The sequence below is a fragment of the Cygnus olor genome, chromosome 2 (assembly GCF_009769625.2).
Source record: "Cygnus olor isolate bCygOlo1 chromosome 2, bCygOlo1.pri.v2, whole genome shotgun sequence".
NCBI classification, from domain to species: Eukaryota; Metazoa; Chordata; class Aves; order Anseriformes; family Anatidae; genus Cygnus; species Cygnus olor.
In genome coordinates, this window is record NC_049170.1 from 28,982,963 (window position 1) to 28,996,652 (window position 13,690).

Sequence of the window (13,690 nt, forward strand, 5' to 3'; positions counted from 1 at the left end):
GTTGCAGAGACACTCAATTTTAAATGAAATAGAAACACAATTTATATATACATAGATTTTTTTTTCTTTTGCAGGTGTGATGAATGCAGGCTCTGCTACCATTTTGGCTGTCTAGACCCTCCCTTGAAAAAGTCTCCCAAGCAGACTGGCTATGGATGGATTTGTCAGGAATGTGACTCTACATCTTCCAAAGTAAGTTAATTCATCCTGTGAAATAGTTGGAGTATGCTGGTTTAGCAGTCTTAATGAGCATCTGAAGTTTGTGTTGAAATGTTATAAATTGATCTGCACTGAGAAACAGTAGAAGGTCATAAAGTAATGATTTCAGATTCTCTGTAAAACAGGTTAAAAAACAGAATGTATGCAAAATGAAAATAATCAATAAAGAGAATTTTATTATCTGAGTTAAATGTTTTCTCTTCACATTATAGTGTTCTCTGAGAAAGGCGTAAGGATACTATATCGAGATTGATAATGTTATTGACAAGTGGCAGTATTTCTGGATTAGTACAGAACAAAACCTCTAAGGAGAGGTGGAAAATATATCTTTTTCAAAAAGAATGAAGATTATTTGAATGAATAAATCAGTATTTCTTTTCCCCACTGGTAAAAATTGTGAAAATTTTTAATACTTTTTGTTGATTAGTATGCCTTGATCAAGTATAACATTTTAAAATCAGAACAAAATTTCTGATCTAGATTAACTCACATAATATAGACAGAAATAGTATGCTTCTGTAGTTCTGGCTTATGAAAAAAATAAAGATTTGATTCTTTGCTTTTCTGCACAGTTTTCTTAGTACTGCCATTCTTTTCTGTCATTAACATAACCTATGAAGAGACACTTTCCACTTGATTTTTATAATTGGATTTACAAATTCATCTTGTACATCAAAGTTAACAAACAAAAAACCTACATGAGAGCATTCTAAAATTCTCTAGAATTTGACAGGTTGTTCTGCTACTTTCTCGGTATTTGGCAGAATATTTTAAGTAAGAAGGAAGTGAATCACTATTTGGATATACAGGGACACAGCTCTGCAGAGGTGCTGCTATAAGTTCTGTGTTAGCCTACTTGGATGTTACTCTAAAGAACAGTAGGTACAAAAAGTCCATACAGTGATATAATTTTTTTGACTTGATAGTGTCCCTTTCCGACTGGGAAGATATGGTACTCAGTTTCACGTGGCAGGGGGGTTAATCAAATTCTTCTGTAAGGAGATATGAAGACAGACATCGGAAATTAGCTGTCCACTACAGTTTGGACATCAAGCAATCTTTCTTGAATACCACTTACATGCAATGGACATTCCAAGAGTGAATTAAAATTGTTATTGAATTTCTGTCACCTGCTTAAACTAAAAGGTGTTCTTGATAATGTCAGTTAAAATTTCCGTCTCCAATTTTCTTGGCTTCTTCTGAGTAAACAAGCTCGAAAAAGCAGGGTTTGTAATTTCTAAATGTGTTTTCCAGGAGATTAGCACACTATGTACCAGATAAAAATTTTAAAATACTTCATTGTGTAAATTAAGTATGATTGACTTAATTTAGTGCAGGGTATGTGTTAGTTTTAAGTTGAAAACCACAGTGTTTTGAAGAGTAAACAAAGTTTATTGTTAGAATGATTATGTATTTTGTATTATGTTAGTGATTATTACAAATTAAAAAAAAATGCTTGTTATTGTGTCTGATTTTCTTTTTCATTCACAGAGACTTCTAAATGAGTATACTTAATAAAGTCATTTGCACTTTCAAATTCAGGCAGTTTGAATTGTATTTGAGTGAAAATGTATATGAAAGATACTGAAAAATTGTCTTGTGGGGACTCCTTGTGGTTTTGTGTAGTCATGTTCACATAGCTTTTTCACAAAACTGAGCAGAGAAATTTCTCTGAAAAGCTATATTGCTCTGTATGTTTTAAAGTCTTTTTTATGTAGCATTTGTTGTTGTTTTACTCTGTTACAAATTCAAACAAATTCAAACAACATAGCATTGAGTTACACTCCTTGCAAACCTTCCTTAATGTGAACATGGTTGTAAAAGTTGTAGGGCTCTGTGTATGTTCTTAATCATTTTCACATTCAATTTTCTGTGTGGCTTTAGAATTGTGTATTCTATATCCACGATTTTGCACAGCCTTTCACAGACAGCAGGAGCTGACGTGATAAGGCTTTTTCTGCCCCTCGCTAGAGGGCCTACTCCCTCAAATGTGTACTTAGAGCTAGGAAGAGGAAAACTGTAGAGAAGGTTGCCTGGTTTGCTGCACTCTGCCTGACCTATGGATGAATTGCAAGCCTGAGCTCCCAGCAATTTCAATCTCTCAGTCACTCACTAAATCCAATTTTTGGTATGTCACAGTGAAGTTTCTAGTACAGATTATAGCAGCAAAATAGGATTGAATTTCCAGCTTTTGCCAAGGAGACCATTGTTTAGTTTTCATTCCTTCAACATTTTTCATCTGTTATGATCCAATTTAAATCACTGCTAGAGTTTACATTTTAAAATTCTGCAACAATATCTTCTGTAGCAGTGTTGGCACTTGAAAACAATTGGTAAGTAAATTACACTATTTCAGTGAGGAGATCATAGTGCATAGCATGTAATGGTTTAGTTGCTTTTTAATTTCTAATTATGATTTTAAATTTGACATATTCAGGAGGAGTTGCATACTGATGACAGTGAATAATGTGTTTTTATTTTCATATTTTACTAAACACTTGCAGGTATCAGCAATATAAGAGATGTAACGTAGCAGTAAGAAACATATGCTTTAAATTGCTATCTACCACAAGTGTTGGACATGCTGCTTCCATTTTGCTCACACTAGTCACAGGACTCTAGCAATTGTGTCAGTTTTTCCACCAACATAGCATATTCCCATATTACCCTGCCTGTCAAATATCAGACAAGGAGAGACTTTGCTGTAGGGCATGAGGGCAACAGCTTCTCTGCTGGTAATTCTCGCTGTCACTTTCATGGAATGGGTGATGCTCACTACTAAGGTCTGACAAGCTCTCTCATCTCAAAAACATTGTAGATTTTGTTACGCCACACGAAAGCTGAAGTGAAGCTATAAGCTCTCCATTTCTGTAACATTATCCATCCGCCCAGTGAAAGGGCTATGGTGTGTTTTCAGTATTGCCAAACAGCACTATAAATCATAAATTTCCCGATACTTTCAAGTAATGATATTCAGAAGGAATATAGAATCTTATTTAAGTTGATTTTAATAAAAATAAATAAACCAAATTATTTACTATTATGATGTGGTAATATTTGGTAGGAGTAAATGTGGCCTGACCATGTGTTCATTATGTGCAATAAGGGCCTCATTGTCGAGTCCTATTGTCATAGGATATGGCTATTCAGGATTCCTTTCTATTGCCTTCCTTTTAAAAAGTACTGTTTGAAGTATCTCTTCCAATTTCAAAATTTTGCAAAGTACCAAGGCAGCAAAGACTTTAAAAATATATCATGCTATTTACAATGACCGTGCTACTTTGGTTTCGATCTGTTCATCTTTGTGTACAATCTATTTTGTAAAAAGCTGCAGAGTGTACATGTCAGGTCATTATTTGAGTGCTGCAAGATCAGCTGCCTTGCCTGTAGACTTCTGTTTAGTTTGCTTTTATTTCATCTTTTTACTGTATTGCATTTTTTCAGTGGAAATAAATTGTCAGTGTATACGCGTAGAATTCTCATCTAAACCCCTCAGGAAATATTTCCTGGAATGACAAAGCCATGACACACCAGCCCTGGCAAACAGTATTTTTTGTACGCCTTTTGTGTTGGAAAGCAATCTTGGATAATTTTGCTTATTAGCAAAGCAGCAGCATTTGTTTTGGTATATTGTGCTTCCACATAGTGAATAAGCAAATATAATTGGACGCTATTGTATTAAAACATTGAATATAATATTGGAAATAGTCTTTTAAAATTAAAAATCATTAAAATGCGTAATTGAAACATCATGATGTAAAATTTATTGCAAATCTCTTGATTTGGTCAAAAAAAAAGGAATTTAATTTAATTCCTTTAGTCTATGGAATTTTATGCTGACATGAAGTGGGTGGTTGAGAAGGTCTATGAGGAGTGTAGAAGTTCCTTGTCTGTTCTTGAGTTGTGCAGATGTCAATCTCATGGGTTATGGAATTTATTTTTTTTCATTATTCCTTTGTCTTAATTTGGAGAGTATTTTTGCACACTTGCATGCTTTCATACAACCGTGTTTTAAAAAAAAATATATATATAACAGGAGAACCAAAAAATCATGATGTCATGCTCTCAAAATGTAGGAAATATCAAAATTAAGGTTGCATGCAGCACTTTATTCTTTTTGTGACTATGCGCGAATTTATAGCCTTTAATTAGTTCATGCTGTGATTTTTATTTATTTATTTATGTTCTGTAGGACCCCTGCCTTCGCTGATTTAGCTGTTAGGGGTCACTGAAAGAGATGAATTTGGGTTGAGTATTAGAATGAAACACTGTCCTTAGGTTTTACAAGATCTGAAAAAAAAAGCGTTGGTTTCAGGAAGAGAAAAAAGGAAGATTACCCTTATGTTTGAAGTAGTTGAGTTGTGACTGGAAGATTGAATTTTACCCTTGTCTCACCCCTAAGCTCCTGTGAATGCTAGACAAGTTACAGTTTTCAGATGTTTAGTGTGGGTCTTTTTCTCATTTGCTGATGCCCAGCTCGGTTCCTTTGGCCTGGCATGCAAAAGTGCTGAATTCTCAGAGCTGCAGAGGTGATAATGTAAGTTGTGTTTTGAAAGTAGTCTCCACAGTAATGTGGTCTAGACTATTGAAAACCTAGTAACAAGTTTAATAGAACTTTTAATTGTTACTTTCCCTAGGTCTTGGCTTCCTGTTTGTAAAATGCTGATACTGCACCTTTATTTTAGACATTTTCCTTAAATTTGGATGAATTGTCCTTGGAGCTGCTTTTTACTGCCCAGGGACTATAGAGAGGAGGCTAGACAGTTCTGATTAGCAAGGGTTACAGTTTAGGGATTCTGCTTGCTTAAGTACATGTAGAAGATGATTGAATGAGTGTTACATGGACAGACTTTATCTGGGTATTTACTAGTGTTCAGTACAAAACATTTCCAATATAGCCAAAGTCTTTAACATTTTATATATAAAAGAAAACCCTATTTGAATATAATATATGAGGTTGGCACAGGCTGATACCATTATATGCATGCTTAATCGTGTTGTAAATATGTTTTGTGGTACTTATGTAGATATCATTCAGTGCAATGTGATTTTAAGAAGTTATATTTAAAATACATCTTTACAAAAATAAATCAAAAAATCTTTATTCTTAAAGTTCCTTTGTATTAATTCAAACTTGTTTCAGTTGCATATTCTGACAGGGTGACTGCAGTGCTTATAAAGAAGCTGTGAGCCTAATTTAGTCAGTGCACATTCTTTTGAGGACACAACATACAACAAATGTTCTGCCACCATGGTGAACAACATTGCACCTGAAAAATGACAAATGAATACTGTTAACAGATCTGCTGGCTGATACATGCAGAACAGAATATAATGGAAAAAACTCAATGTTTATGCTACTGTCTTCAGGCTTAAGTTAGTATTTCAAAGTGGTTTACAGAATAACAAATTGCATAGTGTAAGTGACTACATTTGTAAAGGTAGAATCTGTTTTCACTTTTACTAGGCATGGGTATTTTGACCTATTTTATTATATGGTGACCATGAACAATACAATTAAACTTTTTTCTATTTGTTCATATATTTAAAGCTGTTTGAGTAGAGTTGAATAATGCTATCAGAGTGGGACATGTTTTGTGCCATGTAATAAAAGATTTATATATATATATAGCAACTGGAAAATATGTGGTTACATTGAAGTCATTGTTGTCTTCCTAGGTTTGTGACGAACCGTCAAACCTTGGCCCTGAAATGATTTCTTTGAAATCAAACAAGATAAAAGAATCCAAATGTGTAAGGCTGTGACAAAACTTAAAAGAAGTTCTCTACCACTTACATGCTGTTTTAAGAACTTCGGTAATGCCAAACCTTGGCATAGGAAGGAGTTTGACTATCAAGATAGTAAAAAATAATAAATAAATAAAAGGGTGAAACTGTAGTGTGGGGTAGTTCTTATCAGTTGGCTGAAATATTGCCAAGTGTGTTCTAGTATTTGCTCCCCAGGTATTGTTTTTAGAAAAATGAGTTGGCACAGCCTGTGTTATTTTCTGGCAAACAAGTATATAAAAAAAAAATCTATGTATTGAATAATTTATATCATAAAATGTTCCAAAAATAATCAGCCTTGAAATTAACTTCAAGGGACTTGATTTATGTGTAGAGGATAAGCTCAGTGTAAAGTTAGTTGGTATTAAATCCACAAATTAATCCAAAAATCAGATACACTCAGTTGCCAGAAGATTCCCATAGTGTAAGTAGGAAGCTTAGGTTTTAATGAAAAAGAAGCTAAGCACTGAAAAATATTTTTGAATGGATGTTTATTTTAAATATTTGAATTCTTCTTTGCATCAAAGTCAATTCTACTTGTTCCAAACACCCCATGTTACTGACTGCCACAGCCTTAGACTTCTAGTGCCTGTTACTTCTTATTACGTGCAGTTTAACTGTATCAAAAAAGTATAGTGAAAAATGGGCAATACACTACAACATTCTCCTTTCCACAACCTTTTCTGAACAAGTCTTTGACTGGTTCCACAGAGGACAATAGATCTAATGCCAACCAGAAGTTTAAAGAAATTGAAATATGGGGATCTTACTTTCAATGATGTATAGTTGTTCCAAATGTGAAAACAGGTTTCTTATTTTGAAGCATAACAATGGGATAGATTAAAGTACTGATTAGGAATGCAAAGTGAAATACATAGCTTGTTCTTATATTAAACTTTGCCCCCCTTCCCCCCCCAAAAAAAAAAAAAAAAAAAAAGCTATAAGAAACCTGATCAGATCCTGTTATACTAGAAACTGTGTGCACAACAGTTTTAAATAGGTATTTTTGTCAGTAAAACCCCACTTTAAAGGTACTTGATCCCAAATTTATTTTATTTCCAAGATTCATTTTCTTTTTCCCTGTTTTCTTATCTAGGAGACTGAAGAAATCCCTTGCTACTTAACTTCATTCATTCTCTTTCATAACCCAACAATTCAACATTTTTTCCAAGGCCAAAACTTTGCACACTGTTGCAAGTTCTTTTCCGTAGTGGGGGATGAGTGGTGTCACCCAATGCCTTCTATAATGCTAAACGTTTCAAGCAGGAAGAAAACATATATCAAATACTACTCAAGAGGATGATTCACTTCAGTGTTACTATACACACACCTCATACTATCTTTAAAATGAAGCAGGTTATTTTTTCAAGAGACTTTGTGAGTGTCTGATGAATCAAATTATTACTGAGGTAGTCCTGCTTTTCCTAAGTTGTCTTGACAGTTTGCTTTATTGCAACTAAAAATAGTTAATGAAGTAAAAACAAGCAAGGATGGCTGAAATTAGAAACAAGCTCAGTCATTAATTTTCACTCTTGTTAATACACCCACCTATATCCAATTTCCAATGGAACATTTAAGAGGCACCTGGTACTAGTTAAGTGCCAGACTTAAAAATAATTTAAATTACACAGCATAGTGGCTACACATTTTTAATGCATCTTATCTGAATAAATACAATCTAGTGTTTAAGTATCTAAAGCTCTATTTTAGATGTGACTTAGTTTTGGTAGACTAACTATTACCTCCCCTAAGGTAATGATTAAGGAAGCAAAATCTTTTCACTGGGCAGCTGTTAGAAGTGCCACTGCTCCCTCTTACCTTCTTTAGGTTATGCTTCTAACAAAATCTGCTTACAATTACAGTTTATCTGGGAAATTGCCCTTCTACTGAGTTATGACTTACACTTCCTAAGCCATGACAAAATGAATTTACAGCCTAAGTTGCCCACTAGTGCAGTGTTGAGTGGCAAGGAGTCTCTGCTGAGACCTGTCTGCAATTGGAAAAAAATCCAAAAAGCAGCAAGCATAATGTCTATAAAGCCATTAAACATAGTTTTATGCTAACACAGCATGAGAGGATAAAAAATGACAGCACATTTTCAGCACCCCACAATAGGAAGATGATTTTATAACTTCTCTTTGGTATGCATACTTACAAAGTATGTGAGAAGACCGATGGAAGAGTAGTGTCTGGGAAGGACAAGAGGAATGCCTTATAAAAGATCTGGATGTGTTCTCTTTCTTGCTTTTCAAAATTAATCTCTAGATATTTACAGCTGTTGAGAAACATTGTGACAATGTATTTTACATCTTGAAGATGATGTATAGAAATATAAAAGATGCATAGATAACAGTTTTAACCCAGATTTTGTCAGTTTTACATTCCTTTCTAAATGAAGTCACAGAAGGAAAATATTAGCATTTGAAAGTCACCAAATTGTAGCTGCCAAAACACCACAGATTCATTCACTTCATCAATCCAGTCATCTCCCTGCTGTAGAGTTCCTAAAATAATGAGCCTTTAACCTAGAGTATTGATAATTAGGGGCTTCATGCTGGCAGTAGAATCGTAAACAAATTTACCAATAAATTGTAATTGACCATTGCTACTTTCTATTAACAAGCTAGTTGCAAATTTTGATTGTTATTTACTTAATTAGTAAAACACATATTGATTCTGAAAGCATCTGCAAAAAATATGAAAAGTTTTGTAAGTGACCTTTTTTTTACCTTGTTGAGTCTTGATTAAATTTTTGGTTTTCATGATACAAGCTGCCAGGAGGGCAGGAGTAAAAAGCATAATCTTTTCTTATTCGAATATTCACAAAGAATTGAAGACTGTCAACAGAAAGTAGCAAGAGGTGTGTACTTTGCGATTACATAAAAACAAGCAAAAGGAATCCCGAGAAGTGCAAGGGTATATCTGGATTCTGGTGACATCCCTATCCACTCTAATTTTGCAAAGTAGTTTACTGTTGCTACTGAAAGCCTGAAATAAATTTCTTCACCTATTATATATATTTCTTGCATTATGTCTTATATAGAACTAGAATATATGTAATTAAAGAAGAATTATATATCTTAATTCCTCACAACTAGTCCAACTTTATTACCTTGCAAATTATCTTAGCACATCGCCTATAATCATATTCTGTATAACAGAGGAAGAGGTAGATCTTTAATTGTTAGTCTCTGGATAGGATCTGAACACATAATCGTAGTTGCCTAATTACCTCCGCATGTTTACTCTCAAGGTTGATTTTATTTTAAAGGCTTTCAAAGAAATGTTGCCATCTATGCCATTTAAAGTATTGTGTCACTCATCAGTATAAATTACTAATGCTAACTAGACAAAATCCAGTCATACTGAACTGGGAGAGAGAAAGGAGATGGGGAAGTGGGGAAGGGAAATTGCCATTTTATGATGTGCTAAGCAAGTAATGAATTTTTCATAGTCAAGGTTTGCTTTTTGTGGTAGTGTTAGATAGTGGTTGTGAGGTTTAGTCGCCATTCTCAAATAGAGATTCTCTTAGTGCCAGCCACATTTAATGACATTTTGCGGAAGACAGCTGGGCATTGCTGATTTGTGCTGTGTCAGCCACTTTCTGAGCAAAGGAGTGCCTCACCATTTGAATTTTAGCATTCTGTAGCAGAAAAGTTCCCTCTCCTTAAAACTGGCTCAGCAAATAGCTTGTGTGGGAATATAACTGTAAGAGCATTATAATTAGCTCTACCAAGAAAGTGCACAAATATTGTGTGGAATTTTAAGGTGGCTTTTCAAAAGATTTTCACAAAACCTTTAAAATGCATATTGCATTGTTAAATTCTGGTAGCAATTAAGTTTATCTCAGATTTTTAGTAAATATGTCTTTGGTAATGGTTGAAAATTATTATCTGGTTCAGTGGTTTGAAACACCTTTGAGCATGTTTGGAAAGTCTTAATTGTATTTCAACAGCATCAAACAGTACCTTTTCTCTCTCTCTCTATATATGTATTTATATGGAAATCTGTAGATAGCAAGATTTCTTCTAGCTACTAGTCTCGTGAAGACTGAAGGGCAGATGGTATCCTTTCAAATGTGATATAAATATCCAAAGAAAAGAAGTGTCAAAAAGGAAATAGCAACATAACTCAAGTATTTATGGAAGACACAGAAGTGTACTTAGAGTGGGTTAATCACATTATATGTTTATTTTTGGAAATAGAAGGGTGTCAGCAGATTGATACAGTCATTGACATAATGAATATTAAATGTGTAACCAATCCTTTGCAATAAATAAGGATACATATCAGATAATCATATTTGCAAGTATATTATGTATTGAGTGAATATTCATTTTGCCCTACTGTTTTCTTCTAGCACATCATATCAGTATCTCCACCGCATGCTTAGGATGAAAGTTTTGCAAAAGGCAAAGCAACTTCAGAGCAAAATGAATTTGAAATAATTCTAAATACTTTTGTTTATTGTCATGGTAAAGAACTTTTTCAAGGTTATTATGTCTGTATTCACGTAAGAACAGCTTCAAGAGTCTTCACTATCACCCACGTTTAAAAGCTAATTATGAAAAAATAAATAAAGTTTGAAATGTGGGAGATGTGATTTACTAATCTGTCATTAATCTCTCACTGGAATGACCTGTAGAGCTGTAGTTGTTTATGTACTTTCTGGGTACAGCATAGACAGATCCTGTAACAAGCTCCTTGGTACAAAATAGTAAAGTATTTGGAATACAAATCCTTTCTGAGGTACCCTGGTTAATCTACAGTGGAGCGTTTTACCCAGTGAATCATTCTTACATGCAAAGCTACCTGCTTCAGCTAAAGAACAGTGAGATGGGTTAGGCAATCTTTTGATAAATACAATTTTTAACCCTCTTAAGCAGAAGAGGGAAGTAAACCAGGTTCTGCCTTATGATGATTGAATGACTGACCAGTGAATTTAGGGCAGCAACCAAACCATCTGCTAGAAGTAAGGTAGTAAAGGTTTAAATATGTTTATGTCCTTCTTTTTATTATTTGGAGGGAAAAGCAAACAACAACAACAAAACACAAAGCAAAACAAGGTAGTTAGATACCTGGTAGATAGTCCAGGGATAGTCCAGGGTAATGTTGCTGAATTCTGACTAAAGATGGCATTAAGACACCCTATTACTCTGAACATTTCTTATTGACTAGCTGAAATGGTTCTGCATGCTGGTGCGCTCATTTTCATGGATCTTAATCTGAGGTATTTTAGTGTGTGTTTATCTTAGCATTTTGGTTAAGGTCAGGCATTCATTATTGAAGGAAATCACCCAGTTGCTACCAATTACTGTGCTTTGGTTCATGTTACAGAGCGATCTCAAGTGTGCAAGCTGGGGTTCTTTCAGTAGACACCAGAGCTGGAGGTGGACATGCAGTCTCTATGGCCAAACCAGGAATGTCTCTGAAATATGTGTAGCTTGTCTGGCTGATCCCCAACACCACAATTCTTCCTGTCGCACCACAGTAGCGCTGGTGCCAGTACGTCCTGACTCTCCCCGTGTGTTGTGCTGGGACTTGCATAGTTGATTCTTGACCTTTGATCTTTTTTGGTCTTTTGATGAGGCTCATAAATTTCTAAACTTCAAAATACTTTTAACTCATCCTGCCCATAATGTTCTACATCTGGACTATTTAATTTCTTCCATCACGTGCTTTCTGGAGTCTTGTTCACACGTGCCATTCACATGGAAGGTGCATGCTACCTTCCACAGATCTTTCTGGAGCCAGTCGTGGTAGCCCTGGTTGTTTCAGGAGGGCCTTTCCAGTGATTAGGAAGCACTTTGCATTTCAGAACATGTTCTCTGCTCTCTCACACGACGCTTGTGATCCATCTGGTGTTTATCATTGGAGTGGAAGGAGAAATACTTTTAAGGTTGATATATGCATTTAATGGAGATGTGAAGAAGCAACATCAAAAGAGAGTTGTTTAGGCATGAAGTGACTATTAAAATCACTCTTACGTTCACTGTATCAAGGGGATTTCTGCTTTAGCTTTATTGACTACAAAAGCTATTTCATTCCCATTTCAATAACAGATTTGTGGAATTATGTATCAGTAGAGTCTCAAGGTAGAAAGCCTAAAATTTAATACACAAATATATGCTATTAGATTATTAATTTTAGTAATTTGAGTGTTTGTATAAGCACTGCCTGCAAAATGTTTTTAACTGAAAGAATCTGGGCCACAATGTTATTTAAGCAATTGTACTGAAAAGTAAGGGGCTTGGTGTTTTGTTTTGTTTTGTTTTTCTTTAAATATAGATGAGAAACAAAAAGGATTTCTGTCTTAAAAAAAAAAAAAAAAAAAGCCTCCTAGAACGAGGGACTAAGGTCAACATTTTGAGTTAATGTAGCCTCATCATTCCATATATCATTTTCAATGTTTTTAATTAGGGAAGAATGAGGAATTTCTAGGCCTTTTTGAGGATGCTTTAAAGCAGCAGCACTGGGTTTGACCTTTCAGTTCTTGCAGGCTCAGCAAAAGATGGCTGATTAATGTCACATCTTAAACTGTATCAACTGGGCTGCTCCTTCACTTTTTAGCAAATAGTCCCTTGTCAGTGTGGCTCAGTCTGACAGAACAAAACATCCTTGTTTTAGCTGGCTACTTAGCATTAATAAGAGTATGTATCTCTATGAGTAGTTTAAACTTACATGGAAATTTTCTTTAATTACTGCAGTCTGCTGACCAGTGTGAATGAATAAATCAGGGGCACCCGCAAAATAGAGTTCCTAACATATTTGTTTGAGGCTTGTTAAAGGATATCTGTGAGGTTTTATTTTTTAATTTGGCACATTAAGATGTTACAATGAGATCTGAAAAGGAGGATATAAGAAACATTTTTATATGAGTGCTCTTGTATAGATGGATTGATTTCTTTTAAAATATTTCATAGTTTTGAATTAATGTTTTGTTTCTGTGCTTTAAAAATTTAAAGTAAAATATGGTACCTTTTGGGGATGGGGATCTAGAGACAGAGAGAGAAACAGGATGGGGGAAAATTAATGGGACTGCGAGAGGAGCCCTTGGCACAGAAGGGAAAATGTGAGCACATACGTTGTTATGAATGAGAAAATTCTACATGGAGGAATACACAAAAACCCTCTCAGGAGAGAATAGAATGAATTTAAGCCTCGGGCTGTGGTAAAGTTGAAAGAAAGATGGGGAGGGCATACAGAGAGCCTTCCCCCAGAGCAGGACAGATTGGTTATGGAAAACCTCTGAAGCACAGGCAGATAAGGATGCCATAAGAGGAAAGTTTAGGGAGCTATAAAACTTGCGTAATAAACTCAGACTGCAAGAATGATGTACTGTGCAATCCCTTTATTTCCTCTTGTTACTGGAAAAAAAATCTGGAAGTGGGGAGAGATGAAAACCAATTTTGATTTAATAAGTAGTCTGACAATTTTGTGATGCTTTTGGTGATCACACATTTTAACATCACTCTGTTTTGCATTATGTTGGGAAAATCTGAACTTCAAGGAGCTGAAAAGCAAGAATCAGTACTGATGAAGATGTAAGAAGCTAAATAAATATTACTTAAAGGACATCTCAAAGGAAAAAGAAAAAAAAGCTCAGTGAATGTGCTGACCCTGTCTTGAGAATTAAGTTAGATGATACAATTTAAAGCTTTGTTCCAACATCTGACAGACGCAC

At 34.8% G+C, this 13,690-nt stretch overlaps 1 protein-coding gene across 1 annotated transcript in view; it reads left to right on the forward strand.

Moving 5' to 3' along the window:
• The window catches only part of PHF14 (PHD finger protein 14), a 163,155-nt gene that overhangs the window by 105,813 nt on the left and 43,652 nt on the right, over positions 1-13,690 (forward strand). Inside the window, 1 exon segment of the mRNA XM_040547426.1 lies at positions 75-192. Within this exon segment, the coding sequence (XP_040403360.1) occupies positions 75-192 (118 nt within the window).